The following is a 14,202-nucleotide window of genomic DNA, read 5'->3' on the forward strand; positions in this document are numbered from 1 at the left end:
GAAAATCTCAGATTCAATGTAAATTCAGTAGTGATTGGAAAACCAACAACTGAGTTCACAAGTCTTGCAAATAAACAGGTAACAATGAACTGCTTAATATTTAATCCTCCCAGCAACACTCTAGTGAGTGAGTTATAAATACCATCATCATCTCTATTTTGCAGGTGGAAGGCAGGCCAAATGTATCTTGATTTCAGAGCCTTGGTTCTTAAGTGGTATGTATGTACGTCTCTGTAGGAGGCAAAAATTAGCTGGAAAGTAGATGCAGAGAGCCAGGTTTCGTGGGTTTTCATGTAGATAAATTTATGTTCACCTTAAGGAACTAAGCCAGAGAAGTACCGTAGATTTTTTCCTGTGGCACTATAAACCTCTGGTACTTACTGGCTTTGGCTACCCTCTACAAAAAAGTGCAGAAGATTTTACAGTTTAGCATATTGTTAAAAAGAAAGGCAAGAGTGGACAGAAAATTTGTTGTGTAGGGTGGGGGTGATCTGAGCTGTATGGGAAGGGAGTAGATCAGGAATAGGAATAGAAAGCTGGACTGGGGTAGCAGGTGTGTGTATGTGTAACATACACTTTCTGGTACATGATTGGCCTCCTTTGGGAGATACAGAGTAGGTACTATAGAAAAAGGGGAGGGATGAAGAATGGAGAATGAAAATGTTATATATTTGTCAACAACTCATCCTATCCTCAGTGTTCTCAAATCGGTGGTTGCATGTGGAATTCGCCTGAGTATTACATACCTTCTTCCCCAGAAAACTAGTTCCAGAGTTCACAGCTTTAAGTTGTCTATCTTTAATACAGTTTAAACAAACAATTAAGGAAACAGAACCTACATTTGTGCCAGTAGGGGGCACTCCCCAACTGTGAAGAATAAATAAAAACATATTTGTGTTTCACCCAGAGGTTCCAATGGACTTGATTCTGGCAAAACTTGAAAACAAGGGTGGGTCATTTTGGATGTGTTGAAACCTTGAATGGCAGAGGATATAAACACAGCAAGAGAAAGTATTCAGTGACTTTTAAAATTTGACATATAATTTTACTTTTTATTTTTACAACAATGTGCAGTGTTTACATCTCAAAACAACAGAGTGCAGATACAGGCAGGATAAGAGTACAAAGGAGGATTAACAATAGATGTCAGAAAGGTTACCTTTATTAAGGCTAAATCCCTGGTTTAAATTTTCCACACACATTCACAGAATTACATTCAAATTATTCCTTAGGCCATGAGAAAAGGGAAAAAAAAAATCCAGACATTAGATTTTCATAGAAAGCAAATCTGGATTAATCTAAACACTATTCTCCTTTCTGTTTGTTCTGACTTAAGGAAATTTAGTAAAGGAAGATTATTTCCTTACTTGAACTAATGTACATTTCATTAGCGATTGGTATCATTCCTATAAGTGGTTAAGACCTCCCCCCACACTGGGGTCTCCAATCAGAACCACAGAGGGACAGGAAATGGAATTGGCCAGAGCGGTGTAGAGCACAAGTAGGTGGAGAGCAAGGCTTTTTTCCATTTTCTTTCAAGGAAGTCAGCAACAACTCAGTTTTTACTTTGTAGGGACTATATTGAATATCAGCACATCCATATCACCAGGATTGAGGAAAGTTGGGATATAAACATTTCTATCCCTCTACCACTGCTGATGAGGAAGGAGAAAATTATATAGGACTTAACTGATCCCCAAAATACCTCATCAGCTTAGATTTTTAAGAAGTATACTATGGCATAGCATGTGCCTCGGTAGGGGACTTGGACTTGCTTGTTAAAGCCATGCCTGAGTCTGCATAGCACATGGCCCTAGTGTTGGCCCTGTGGTCTACAGGTTAACTCAGGAACTAGCACAGCAGCCACTTACTGACACCACCTGAAATCTCATTCTAACTTGACTCAAACTGCAAACATTTTAGATCTTAGGGTTGAAAATAGTTGTCAGTTATGATAAGCAGCTCACAAAACTCCACTGTCTACCACAGACTACCTTTCATTCCTAAAGAGAAAGTAAATTGGAAAACTGAAAAGATTAAGTACTTACAGTGCCTTGTTTTCAGTGCTGAAAATCACTGTGACCTTTGCATTTTCCTGCCATAAACTGGAGTGTTTCAGACCTGAAGAGATAGTATGTATGGCATTCCTTCCCTCAACCTAGGAATGTTACTTTCTTCCTAAGGAACATTATCTTGAAAGTATTTCCACACAAGATATATTCCACAGCCAACTTTGAGGCCATGTGAATTTCAACAGAAAAAGGCAGCATATAAACTGTCTACAATTTGTTCAAATAATATTATGCAAAGGAGAAAAACTCAAGTATGTACATGACACAGACAAACTACTCATTAAAAACAGTTGCTTATGTTAAATTAAGTGACAATTCAGTATTATTCCAGTGTTTAGCTTTGGGAACAGGAATTGTAGCTAAAGTCACCATATAAATAAAATCAAGACATTCACATTTGAGGTTGTTTGTCACACATCACACCATCCCTTAAACCTTGAAAACTACAAATTAACTTTCCATGCCAATTACAGAAGTTGAATTTTAAAGCTACAAGCTATAGACAGTATGAAAGTTTCATTAGCTTAAATGTTTTATAATTTAGCTTGTTGCATTCTGCTCATAAGAGGCAGACCTTATCAGGATAAAAACCTATTTCTATATGCTTAACTTTTCCCCTGCAATGTTCTTTTCCTAAAATGTTCAAATGACTTTCAGGTCATCTTTTCCTTCTGATCTCAAAGTCAATTGTCATATCATTTCCCTCATATAATTTTATTTCAATGCTGAACAAGTGTAATCAATGACCATTTGTCCAAACTATTAAATATTAGTATACAGTACAGCAACTATATTGATCACAGAATTCCAGTTTATTACCTACATATGTAGCACAGCCATCAAATTATACTGTGCTCATATATAAAAATGAAAAAACTGTCAAATGTGCTATGTCCTTTTATGCATGTAAAAAACTTTGCATCATGAGAAAGAAACTTAACAGTCAACAGTTTATATGAATATCTGCCATTCATAAAAATGTGACTTATACATTCTATTGTACTATGCAGATGAGGAAGAGGAAGTAAAAGTTACCCAGTCAGTTGCAACGATTAAAGAAAAAAATTCAGAAAATCATTATACCTTTAAAAAGATGAGCATATGTTGTATATGTTTTAGATGAGTCTAAAACAGGTGTGACCTTTGCATAAACCTTTCACGTGTGCAGTGAAGTCTGATCCACAAGTTTGAGCTAAAAAATTGGTGCTTCTAACGGAATGTTTTTATGAATTAAAAGACATACAAATGAATTCAAGCCTAACAGAGTAGCTCCAGACCAAAGTGGCACCATTTTTTTAAAAGTAGTCCTGGTGACTAACCAAATACTGTTGTCTTGCCCAGTGCACAGAAGCACAGTTTCCCTTCACCCACAAATCCCATGAAGTCACTTAACTGTTAAATAACATCAATATTTATTACTATGTGAGACATGGACCTTTGTGTATATACACAAAGGTTTTTCATGGAAATATGACTAGGCAGAAAAGATTTGGTTAGGTGAAAACAGAATTAAAAGGTTTTTATGTGGATAAAATGGAACTGCTCTGTTGAAAACTTCCATTTAAAATCCCCAAATGAGGCAAGAACTTCTAAAGCCATGTACAGAGAATAAAGAATGCTGTTAATGAATTGCCTAAGGGGATTTTCTTCTCACTAGTTGAAGATCTAAGAACAGGTCTACAATTTATACTGCCTGCCACCTTCTCAGAGACTTGCTCAAGTATCAGGGCTATCTTCCTATTGGCAGTTTGCCAGATCAAGTCCAATCATGCCACAGAATGGATGTTTCCTTCACCTCAGCCAAGTGGATGGCACCCACTGAGGTTCAGTATCAAGTTTGTTAATCAACCTAAGCAATTCCTGATAGGCTTTATCAAGATCCGAGTTCACAATTGCTGTGTCAAAGTAGTGGCCATTGTTCTGCTCCATCTCTCTAGTCTTCTCAATGATTTCTCTCAACTCTTCAGGCTGCAAAGAGAAGATAAAAATTATGAGGTAATCCATTCCTTACCAAAATATACGAGTCAGAGATGGCTGAGGAACAAGAAATGGCCTTAACGCTGCTTTCCTTCTGTCTCTCAAAAAACTCAGCCTCCAGTGTTCAACACAACCCTGTCATGGCCATAGGGGTTTCCTTTGCTCTGGCATCTTCAGCACTCACACTGTGAACCATTTGCAACTCAGTATAACCTGTTTATACTGCTATTTAGGTTTTTATATATTTCTGTCTTATCCACAAGACTAGGGGCTTCAAGAGCACAGACTGTCACTTTGAATTCCCTACAGACGTTCGTTTTCAAACATTTTAGGGCACCATAACCTCTTCCTAAAAATACCATCTTCTGTAACAGAGTGAACCTTTCTGGCAGGACCTTAAGTGCCACCTGCTCTTGGCTCTTATAAAGAACCCCTGCCCTCTATGTCTGTTGCAGAGTTAAAAAGAGTAAACATCATGAGAAAAGGATCAACAGAATGGGTATCTTTTTCTATGAAAACACTGCTGGGAAATCCAAGATTTTAATAATCTAATATATTTTGGGGGGGAAATAGCTTTTAAAATTGCTTCTCTGTTTTCAATACACAAAGGAGGTTTTCAAGATGCAAAAACAAGTATCCTAAGAAGAGTTTGGGAAGCCATATAGAGCAGGCTACTTTCAAATAATGCATAAAGGAAACAGCTGTTTCACAGATAAGCAGATGGCAAGGTTATATGCAAAACTTATCGAGAACCTTCTGATAATCAGGCACATGTGTCCAAGAAAGTGAAACTGCCCCCAAATCATCCCTGTCAATGAAGAGAACTAATTAAATGTCCATATGTCTCAGACATAAAGGCCACACATCAATACTATATTGGACCCACAATACCAAACAATTTGTATCGTTCAACTGGTTGAACTTTTTTAACAGAAGGAAAACATATTAAAAATATGATAGTGTATATATGTCCATGCCACTCTCTCACTTTGTCACAGCTTACCCTTCCCCCTCCCCATGTCCTCAAGTCCATTCTCTAGTAGGTCTGTGTCTTTATTCCCATCTTACCCCTAGGTTCTTCATGACCTTTTTTTTTTCTTAGACTCCATATATATGTGTTAGCATATGGTATTTGTTTTTCTCTTTCTGACTTACTTCACTCTGTATGACAGACTCTAGGTCCATCCACCTCACTACAGCCGCATAGCACAGGGAGATCAGCTTGGTGGTTTGTGACCACCTAGAGGGGTGGGATAGGGAGGGTGAGAGGGAGAGAGATGCAAGAGGGAGGAGATATGGGGATATATGTATATGTATAACTGATTCACTCTGTTATATAGCAGAAACTAACACAGCATTGTAAAGCAATTATACTGCAATAAAGATGTTTAAAAAAATATTAGAAGAAAGTAGTTACAAATACCACCTATGACCATGTGACCAGTTAAAGAAATAAGGACTGTAGTTGTCATAAGTATTTCTTCATTATTTACTTCAGAATACATTTTTATTAAAATATCTTTGTTTTCTTCCCTCTCTTATTTCCTTATCATGTAACATAAGATCATATATCATAGTGTTAAGTATTGTTGATTTTATATCATTGTCTTTTGTTATGGGATATTAAAGATAAAAACAAACATAAGTCAAGGAAAAATAAAAATGACAGCTCTGGCTTGTCCTGAATCAGTTTCTTGTGTGGCCCTCTAATTTTCATTCTGGAATGTTGTACATCTGGCTCTGGTACACAGAATCCTTTGTTTCCCAGCAGGGACTCTACTACACCACTGTAACTGAACATATTGTGACATTCTGGTTAAAACTTATATCTACTCAAAGCTCAAGATTATTGAAAGAACATTCTAGAACTCAAGGCAGAATCTAAACCTTGTGTTACTAGATTTGAAATATAAATGTTAAGCCCCACACCTTACATAGATTCACATGAATATCTAATCCACCTAGTATTTCTTTATCAAATTTAAGTATTCATCTTTTGCCAAAATGACTTATTTCTTGGTAGTTTATGTTTTAATTTTTCAAATTACAATTCATGACGAAATTGAAACAAAATGTTTTTGCTCAAATATCTTTGGCCTGAAAAAATTATCTATAGGCAAAATTGACCATAACAGTTCATACTATTAGTTTACCACTCTCAAGCCCCCATTACAGCAGAATAGATTCACAGTACAATGAAATAACTTATTATTTAAATTTTGCATTTGGTGAGGAACACCATCACTCTCCTAGTTAGCACTATCTCACAGAGTTAAAACTGAGAATTTGTTTTTACTCAACACTTCTGTTGTATGATAAAACACTATTAAATACCAAAGGAGATAAAACATAAAAGGCAATCAGATACACCACCCTTTACCCAACAGCTGCAAAATATACATTCTTACTGGTGTGCAGGAACATGCACCAAGATATAACAGATACTGGGCCATAAAATAAGACTCAACAAGATTTGAAAGACTGACATCTTACAGAGTATGTTCTCTTACCACAATGGAATTGTAAATCAATAAAATATTTTATAAATCTCCAATAAATGGATATTATTAGATACTTCTAAGTAACCCATGGGTTAAAGAAAATGACACAGGAAACTAGAAAATATTTCTAACAAAATGGTAATGAAAAACATAACCTTAATTTGTAGGATGCAACTAAAGAACTACTTAGAAGGAAATTTATAACTTTATATTAGAAAAGAAGAAAGGTTTAAAAATCATCTAAATTTTCTTCAGAAACTAGAGCAAGTGCAAATTAAAGCCAAAGTAAGTATAAGGAAAGAATAAAAATGTCAATTAAATGGAAAATAGTCAAACAATAAAGAAAATTAACATAGAAAAAAGTCTCCCAACTTATTTCTTTTTCTAAAGTGTTTTGGTTATTCTTTAAAATTTCCATACAAATTTTAAAATAATCTTCAATTTCCAGAGAAAAGCCCACTGGGATTTATTTTGTCCAGATAACAGGTTTCTTGAGATATAATTCATTTACAATTCACCCATTTAATGGTGAACTGGAAGCAATTCAATGGGGGATTCATATAATTTACTCACTTAAAACGTACAATTCAATAGTTTTTAGTATAGTCACAGAGGAGTTGTGCAATCAACACCACAATCAATTTCAAAACATTTTCATCACCCTCCATTCCCCCTCGCCCCCCACCTCCAAAACCCCATAGTCATTAGCAGCCTCTCCCCATTTTCTCCCAACCCCCAGCCCTAGGAAACCACTAATCTACTTCAGGTCTCTATAGATTTGCTTATTCTGGACATTCCAAATAATGGAATCGTACAAAATATGGTCATTTGTGACTGGGTTCTTTTACTTATGTTTTCAAGGATCACCCATGTTGTACCACGTTATCAGTACTTCATTTCTTTTAATTACCATTTTTCGAGAAAAGATAAAGCTACAATAATCAAGACAATGTGATTTAGCATAAATACAGAATAGAGTCCAGAAATAATCCCTCCCCACTATGTATTTGGTCAAGTCATTTTTGACAAAGATGCCAATGTAATTCAATGGGAAAAAAAGGATAGCCTTTTTCAAGAAATGATACTAAAGCAATTGGATAGCCATGTGTGATTAAAAAAAACCAAACCCTTACCTCACACTAAAATAAAGATTAATTTGAGATAGATTATAGACCTTAAAGGGAAAGCTAATACAAGAAAGCTTTTAGAAGAAAATACAGAATAAATCTTTATAATCTTGGAGTAGGCAAATTTTTTTAGACAATACAAAAAAATCATTAACCATAAGAAAAATGAAAAAAATTATGCAGTTGACCCTTAAACAACACAGGTTTGAATTGTGTATACAGAGATGTTTTTCAATAAATACAGTTCTACATGATCCATGGTTGGTTGAATCTGAAGACATGAAACTGTGGATATGGAAGGCCAAGTATGAGACCTAAGCATCCTCCATTTTGGTATCGCAGCAAGTCCTGGAACCAATCTCCCATGGATACCAAGGGACAGAGGTACTTCATTAAAAACAATTCTGATCTTCAAAAAATATGTTTTTAAATTACAAAGATTTTGAAAAAATATTTATATCCAGAATATATAAAGAATTTTTACAACTCAACAAGAAAGCAACTCAATTAAAAAAAAATAAAACTTGAGACATTTCACAAAAGAATTTGTCCAAATGACTACATGAAAAGATGCTATCATTAGTCATTATCATTAGGAAAGTGCAAATGAAAACCACAATGGTAACACTTCATACCTATTAGAATGACTAAAAAGGTGTTACAAAACTACAGCAGCAAAAGTTGGTAAGGATGTAGAGCAAATGGAACCAAAGTGAGAGTGTAAAAAGGAAAACTTTATAAAATAGTTTTGTACTTTTTATACACTTAAAACATACACTTATCATTTGATCCAGCAATTCAAGAAAAATGAAAACATATGTCCACCAAAAAACTATGAATGTTTAGAGCTGCTTTAGTCACTAGCTCAAAATTGCAAACAACCCTAATGGTTTTTAACTGGTGAATGGACAAATTGTGATATATTTAGATCATGGTACACAACTCAGCAATAAGATATGAACTACTGTTAGATGCAACATAGATGAATCTTAAAAACATTATGTTTATCAAAAGCTAGATACAGGACTTCCTTGGTGGCACAGTGGTTAAGAACCCACCTGCCAATGCAGGGGACACGGGTTCGAGCCCTGGTCCAGGAAGATCCCACATGCCACAGAGCAACTAAGCCCGTGCACCACAACTGCTGAGCCTGCGCTCTACAGCAAGCGAGCCACAGCTACTGAGCCCATGTGCCACAGCTGCTGAAGCCCTCGTGCCTAGAGCCCGTGCTCCGCAACAAGAGAAGCCACTGCAATGAGAAGCCCACACACCTCAATGAAGAGTGGCCCCCACTCACTGCAACTAGAGAAAGCCCACGTGCAGCAATGAAGACCCAACACAGCCAAAAATAAATAATAAATAAATTTATTTTTTTAAAAAAGCTAGATACAAACATAAACTTACTTATAAATGGTTATAAACTTAAACTTATAAATGGTTTCCATTTATATGAACTTCCAGAACAGACAAATCTATAGTGACAGAAAGTAGGTAAGTGGTTACCTAGGAAAGAGTGGAGGGGTATTAACTTTAAAGGGGCATGAGAGAACTTTTCTGGAGTGAAGAAAATGTTCTAAATGTTGATTGGCATGGTGGTTTCACAGGTATACATTTTGCCAAAACTCAATAAATTATACAATTTAAATGCATGCATGTAAACTCAATAAAGTTAATTTTTTTAAATTAGAAAACTATAATTAGAAAATCAAGCACATTGTATTCTGCTAAAACATTGTGGTAACTGATTAAGTTCCTGCTTTAAAAACATGTATATAGTTGACCCTTGAACAACACAGGTTTGAAATGCACAGTCCACCTGTACACAGATTTTCTTCAATAGTAAATACTACAGTACTACACTATCTGCAGTTAGTTGAATCTGAGGATGTGGAACTGCAGATCTGGAGGGTCAACTATAAGTTACACACAGATTTTCAACTGTGTGGAGGTTTTGGTGCCCAAATCCCACATTGTTCAAGGGTCAACTGTTAATAGGTATTCTTTCTAGAACTCACTCAATCTGAATTAAAAATAAAGTAGGTAAAAATATTTAAAATATTATATATTACAATTAAATATTAAAATATCAAAAATAAAATAGGTAAAAAAATTCCATGAGAGCACTGGCAGAGACCACCAACAAAAAGAAAGTTGCTTAACATGTTTTGGAATGGCATGTGGCCCTTGGCATGGTATCACATTCTTGCTGGAGAAGAATAACCTAACAAAAGATAAGTGTGCATGTCAGAAAATAGAAAATTAGGTTGAACAAGTAAAATGGAGTCCATTTTGGTCCTTTATGTGCATCCCTCTCCTAGAACCACTACAGTATTTCTGGTCTACCAAAGTAGTTAACTGGGCACCAAGTTTCGTAGACTTTTGATCTAGTTTTCCTTATTATATGTGATCCTCTTCAAGAACAGCCAGCGACCATGTATTTCTTTTCTTTTTGAATTTTATTTTTTAATACAGCAGGTTCTTATTAGTTATCTATTTCATATATATTAGTGCCTATATGTCAATCCCAATCTCCCAGTTCATCCCACCACCACCACCTTCCCCGCTTTATGTCTCAGATTTCTTTTGTATCATCTCAAGTGCTTAGGACAGCAGATACTCTGACCCCACTTATTTATGAACTTGCACTTGTGTTGCAAAAATGAAAAAGGAGTGAAACACTACTTTAACCAGCTGGCCTACTTAGCCTAAACAAAGCAACCAGAATTATGCTCAACACAAAGGATGGGAAAGTCCCTGATGTCGGAAGACACTGAAAAATACCACCTTCACATATAGACTGAATAACAAAAGTAAGTAGACCCAGAGTAGAAAAAGATACCTTGGTGAGGAAGAAAGAGGGCTGGTTGGTGTGGTGAACAGTCAAGAATCAAAGACTTTTGAGGAGATTTTAGGGAGGAGTATTATTATGTGTTTTTATGGCTTTTAAGGAGATTTAAAGGCATAGCAAATGAAATGAGATCTAAGTGATTCCTTTGTAAAATAGAAATTTTTAGGAAATCGGCAAAAAACAAGGAAGAGTATTTGTTACTTTGATATAGTATGTCACTTGACGGTTTTCATTTCATACATTTAAATGAAATGGCAATGCTTTCTGATTAATATATCAATATATTATCATTTAATTTTTAGTACTGTTTGGTATAATATGGACTACCTCAACCACATCCAGCATCTAAAATAATTAGCTGCCTGGGGCCTGGAGTCCTGGGCGGCCGCCGAGAGGGCCTTCCTGGCCTGTCGGTGCCTGCAGGCTGCTGCAGGCTTCTCTTGGGCATCCAGTCCTGGTTGGCTGCGTGTGGTGGCCTGCAGGGCTCTGAGTGGGCAGGGCCCTACACCAGCGATAGCCTTAAAGGGAGGAGAACTCATCAGGGATGACACTGTGTGGGTTAATTTGGGAAGTGATGGTTAAAGTTTCTGGCTTTAGACTCCTTATTTATGTTGTTAATTTTGATGGGGGTAGAGATGGAAGCTGGTCCCATTTACAATGAGTTCTCAGTCTGGAGAGGAAAACAAATCAAGGTGAACTGAAGAAAATGAGTCTTTCCCTAAAGGAGACAGAAGATGGGGAAGATGAGATGTCAGAAGATAATGACAATGGCAGTAGAGATGAGGCTGTCGTCCCTAAGAATGGTAGGAAGGTTGCTACTGCTCCAGGAAATAAAATCGAAAAAAAAAGTTTCTGGCTCCCATGTTTGCTGAGAAATTAATATCACCACACAGGAAGGGAGCCACAGGGGCCAATTTGTCAAAAGACAGGAGGAATGCCAAGCTCAAGGACCATGAGAAGAGACATGAGAACTCTGAGGAGGTTGAAGAGCCTAGGAAGAAAGCACCTGATAAACAGAAGAAGGAAATGACCAAACCGAAGGCTTCCACTGAAACCAAGAAACAGAAATTAGAAGGAGATTTGGCTAGTGAATTTTAAATCTGCTGATGACCAGGAAAAAGCCCTGGAACTTAGTGAAACAAAGGTCCTTGGATATGAAATTAAATTGAAGAAACCAAAGGGAAAGGAAACAAAGAAAGATCGAAATGCCAAAACGCTTTTGATCAAGAACCTGCCTGACAAAGTCACTCAGCATGAATTAATAGAAGTGTTTTAGGATGCTTTTCAAATCAGATTGGTGAGCAAGGATAGGATGAGTGAAAGGATCGCCTATATTGACTTCAAGTCACAGGCTGATGCACAGCGAGCCTTGGAAGAGAAGCAAGGAACAGAGATCGGTGGGCTTGCTGTAGTTCTGGACCTTGTCAGAGAATAAAGCCAAGGCCAAGATGAAAGAGATGGAAAAAAGAGCACTTGGAGAATGGGAAAACGAAAGAACAAGAAAGCCGTGCATTTCAAGAAAAATGTGAGAGAGCTTATTTCTTTGTGAAGGTAAAAAATGTTCCTACATGTTTAATATGCAAAGTCTGTCTCTGTCGAGAGAATGTAACCTTAAACACCATTATGAAAGCAACCATCATAGGAACCACGATGGATTTACAGAAAAGATGTGTGATAGAAAATTCAACGAACTGAAAAAAAGACTGAAATTTCAACATGATTTGCTTTTGAACGTGAATAAAATAAGTGATGCTGCCATGAAATGTAGTTATGTATTAAGGGAGAAAATTGTGTGGTCAGCAAAACCTCTTGCAGATGGCGAGTTTATCAAAAACTGTCTGTTGAGCGCAGCAGAAATCATGTGCCCTGAACAGAGACAAGCATTTGCCAGCATAAGATTAACTGGTAATGTTGCCCAGCATGTTAACAATACGACTGAGAGCTTGCAGGACAAGTTGCAAGAAAAAGCTGAATCATTTGTGGCTTTTTTCCATTGTAGCTCAGGAAGGTGTGGATGGAAATAACGCCCCCCACGTAGCTGTATTTATTCATGGTGTCAATGAAACTTTTGATGTGACGAAAGAACCTCTGGACGTGGTTCCCATAACAGGCACAACATCAGGAAATAGTTTTACGTGATGAGAAAAGTCTTAAAAACTTTAACGTGGACTGGTCAAAGTTGGTAAGTATTAGCACAGATGGTGACTCTGTGATGGTTAGTGTTAAAGAACTAGTTACAAAACTGAAATCCAAAGTGTCAGGGCTTTGCCAAGACAAGGAACTTAAGTCTCTGCATGGTCTCATTCTCCAGGAGTCACTTTGTGCTAAATGTCTAAAAATGGATCATGTCATGGACATAGTTCATACCATAACCTGGATACACTCCCATGGCTCGGACCACAGAAATCAGTGCTTTGTTTAATTAGTTAGACGCACAATATGGAAACACGTTCTGCTCTATGGAACTTAAGTGGCTGAATTGTGGTGTGGTCCTAAGGCAGCTTTTTGAACAGCTGGAGGAAATTGACTTTTTCATGTCTTCTAGAGGAAAATCTGTGCCTCAGCTTACAGGCAAAGATTGGGTCAGAGACTTAATCTTTTTGGTTGACATTATTATAACATATCTAAACATGTTGGATATTTCTCTGCAAAGGTGTTCACAAGTGGTGACGCAAATGTATGATTCAGTTGGCTCATTCCTACTGAAATTGTGTCTTTGGGAGACTCATTTGGGAAGGAACAATCTGGCCCACTTTCCTACGATGAAATTAGTTTTTTTTTTTTTTTTTTTTTTTTTTTGCGGGCCTCTCACTGTTGTGACCTCTCCCATTGCGGAGCACAGGCTCCGGACGCCCAGGCTCAGCGGCCACGGCTCACGGGCCCAGCCGCTCAGCGGCACGTGGGATCCTCCCGGACCGGGGCACGAACCCGCGTCCCCTGCATCAGCAGGCGGACTCTCAACCACTGTGCCACCAGGGAAGCCCTGAAATTAGTTTTTGAAAATGAAAGTGACAGCCTGAACTACATTCCCCAAATTAAAGAGTCAAAGACTCAATTCCAAAAAAGGTTCTCTGACTTTTCCAACTTTATGAGAATAAACTAATATTGTTCAGTTCCCCTTTCTCAATTAGTATTAATAATGTGAATAAAGAGCTACAAATGGAAGTTACCGAATTGCGGGTCAACACTATACTGAAAGCCAAATATGATGATGTTGGAATCCCAGAATTCTACAGATATCTTGGGAGTGGTTACCCTAAATATAAAAACCATTATGCAAAGATTCTGTCCAGGTTTGGAAGTACTTATGTTTGTGAGCAGCTATTTTCTGCTATGAAACTAAAGAAAACTAAGTGTTGCTCAAAGTTAAAGGATTCAAAGATGAATTCTCTGCTGCATGTTGCAACACAAGATTCACAACCTCATGCTGATTGATATCTTGGAGCATAGGAAAGGAATGCCAGATTTTGAATTTCAAATCTGAGGAGTAATACATTATGGAACTTTGAATAATTATTTCTATTTCCAAATTATATTTTTTCAATGCTAAATTTAAAGTACAATCTCTGGCATCATATATTTGTACCTTATAACATATAAAATAAAATTTGACTATATTCTGGCAAAAAAATAATAACTAAAAACATTTTTCCATTTCATATCATACGAAAAGATCA

General features: G+C 36.8%; 1 protein-coding gene across 3 annotated transcripts in view; it reads right to left on the reverse strand.

Moving 5' to 3' along the window:
* Positions 1-1,016: 1,016 nt before the first annotated feature.
* Positions 1,017-14,202, reverse strand: part of PALS1 (protein associated with LIN7 1, MAGUK p55 family member) — a 107,458-nt gene continuing 94,272 nt past the window's right edge. For all 3 annotated transcript variants that reach the window (XM_059058399.2, XM_059058400.2, XM_067028310.1), the window contains one exon: positions 1,017-4,040. In XM_059058399.2, the coding sequence (XP_058914382.1) occupies positions 3,864-4,040 (177 nt within the window). In that variant the 3' untranslated portion in view covers positions 1,017-3,863. The remainder of the gene's footprint in view (positions 4,041-14,202) is intronic.

Source organism: Kogia breviceps, chromosome 3, assembly GCF_026419965.1.
Source record: "Kogia breviceps isolate mKogBre1 chromosome 3, mKogBre1 haplotype 1, whole genome shotgun sequence".
In the NCBI taxonomy this organism is placed as follows: domain Eukaryota; kingdom Metazoa; phylum Chordata; class Mammalia; order Artiodactyla; family Physeteridae; genus Kogia; species Kogia breviceps.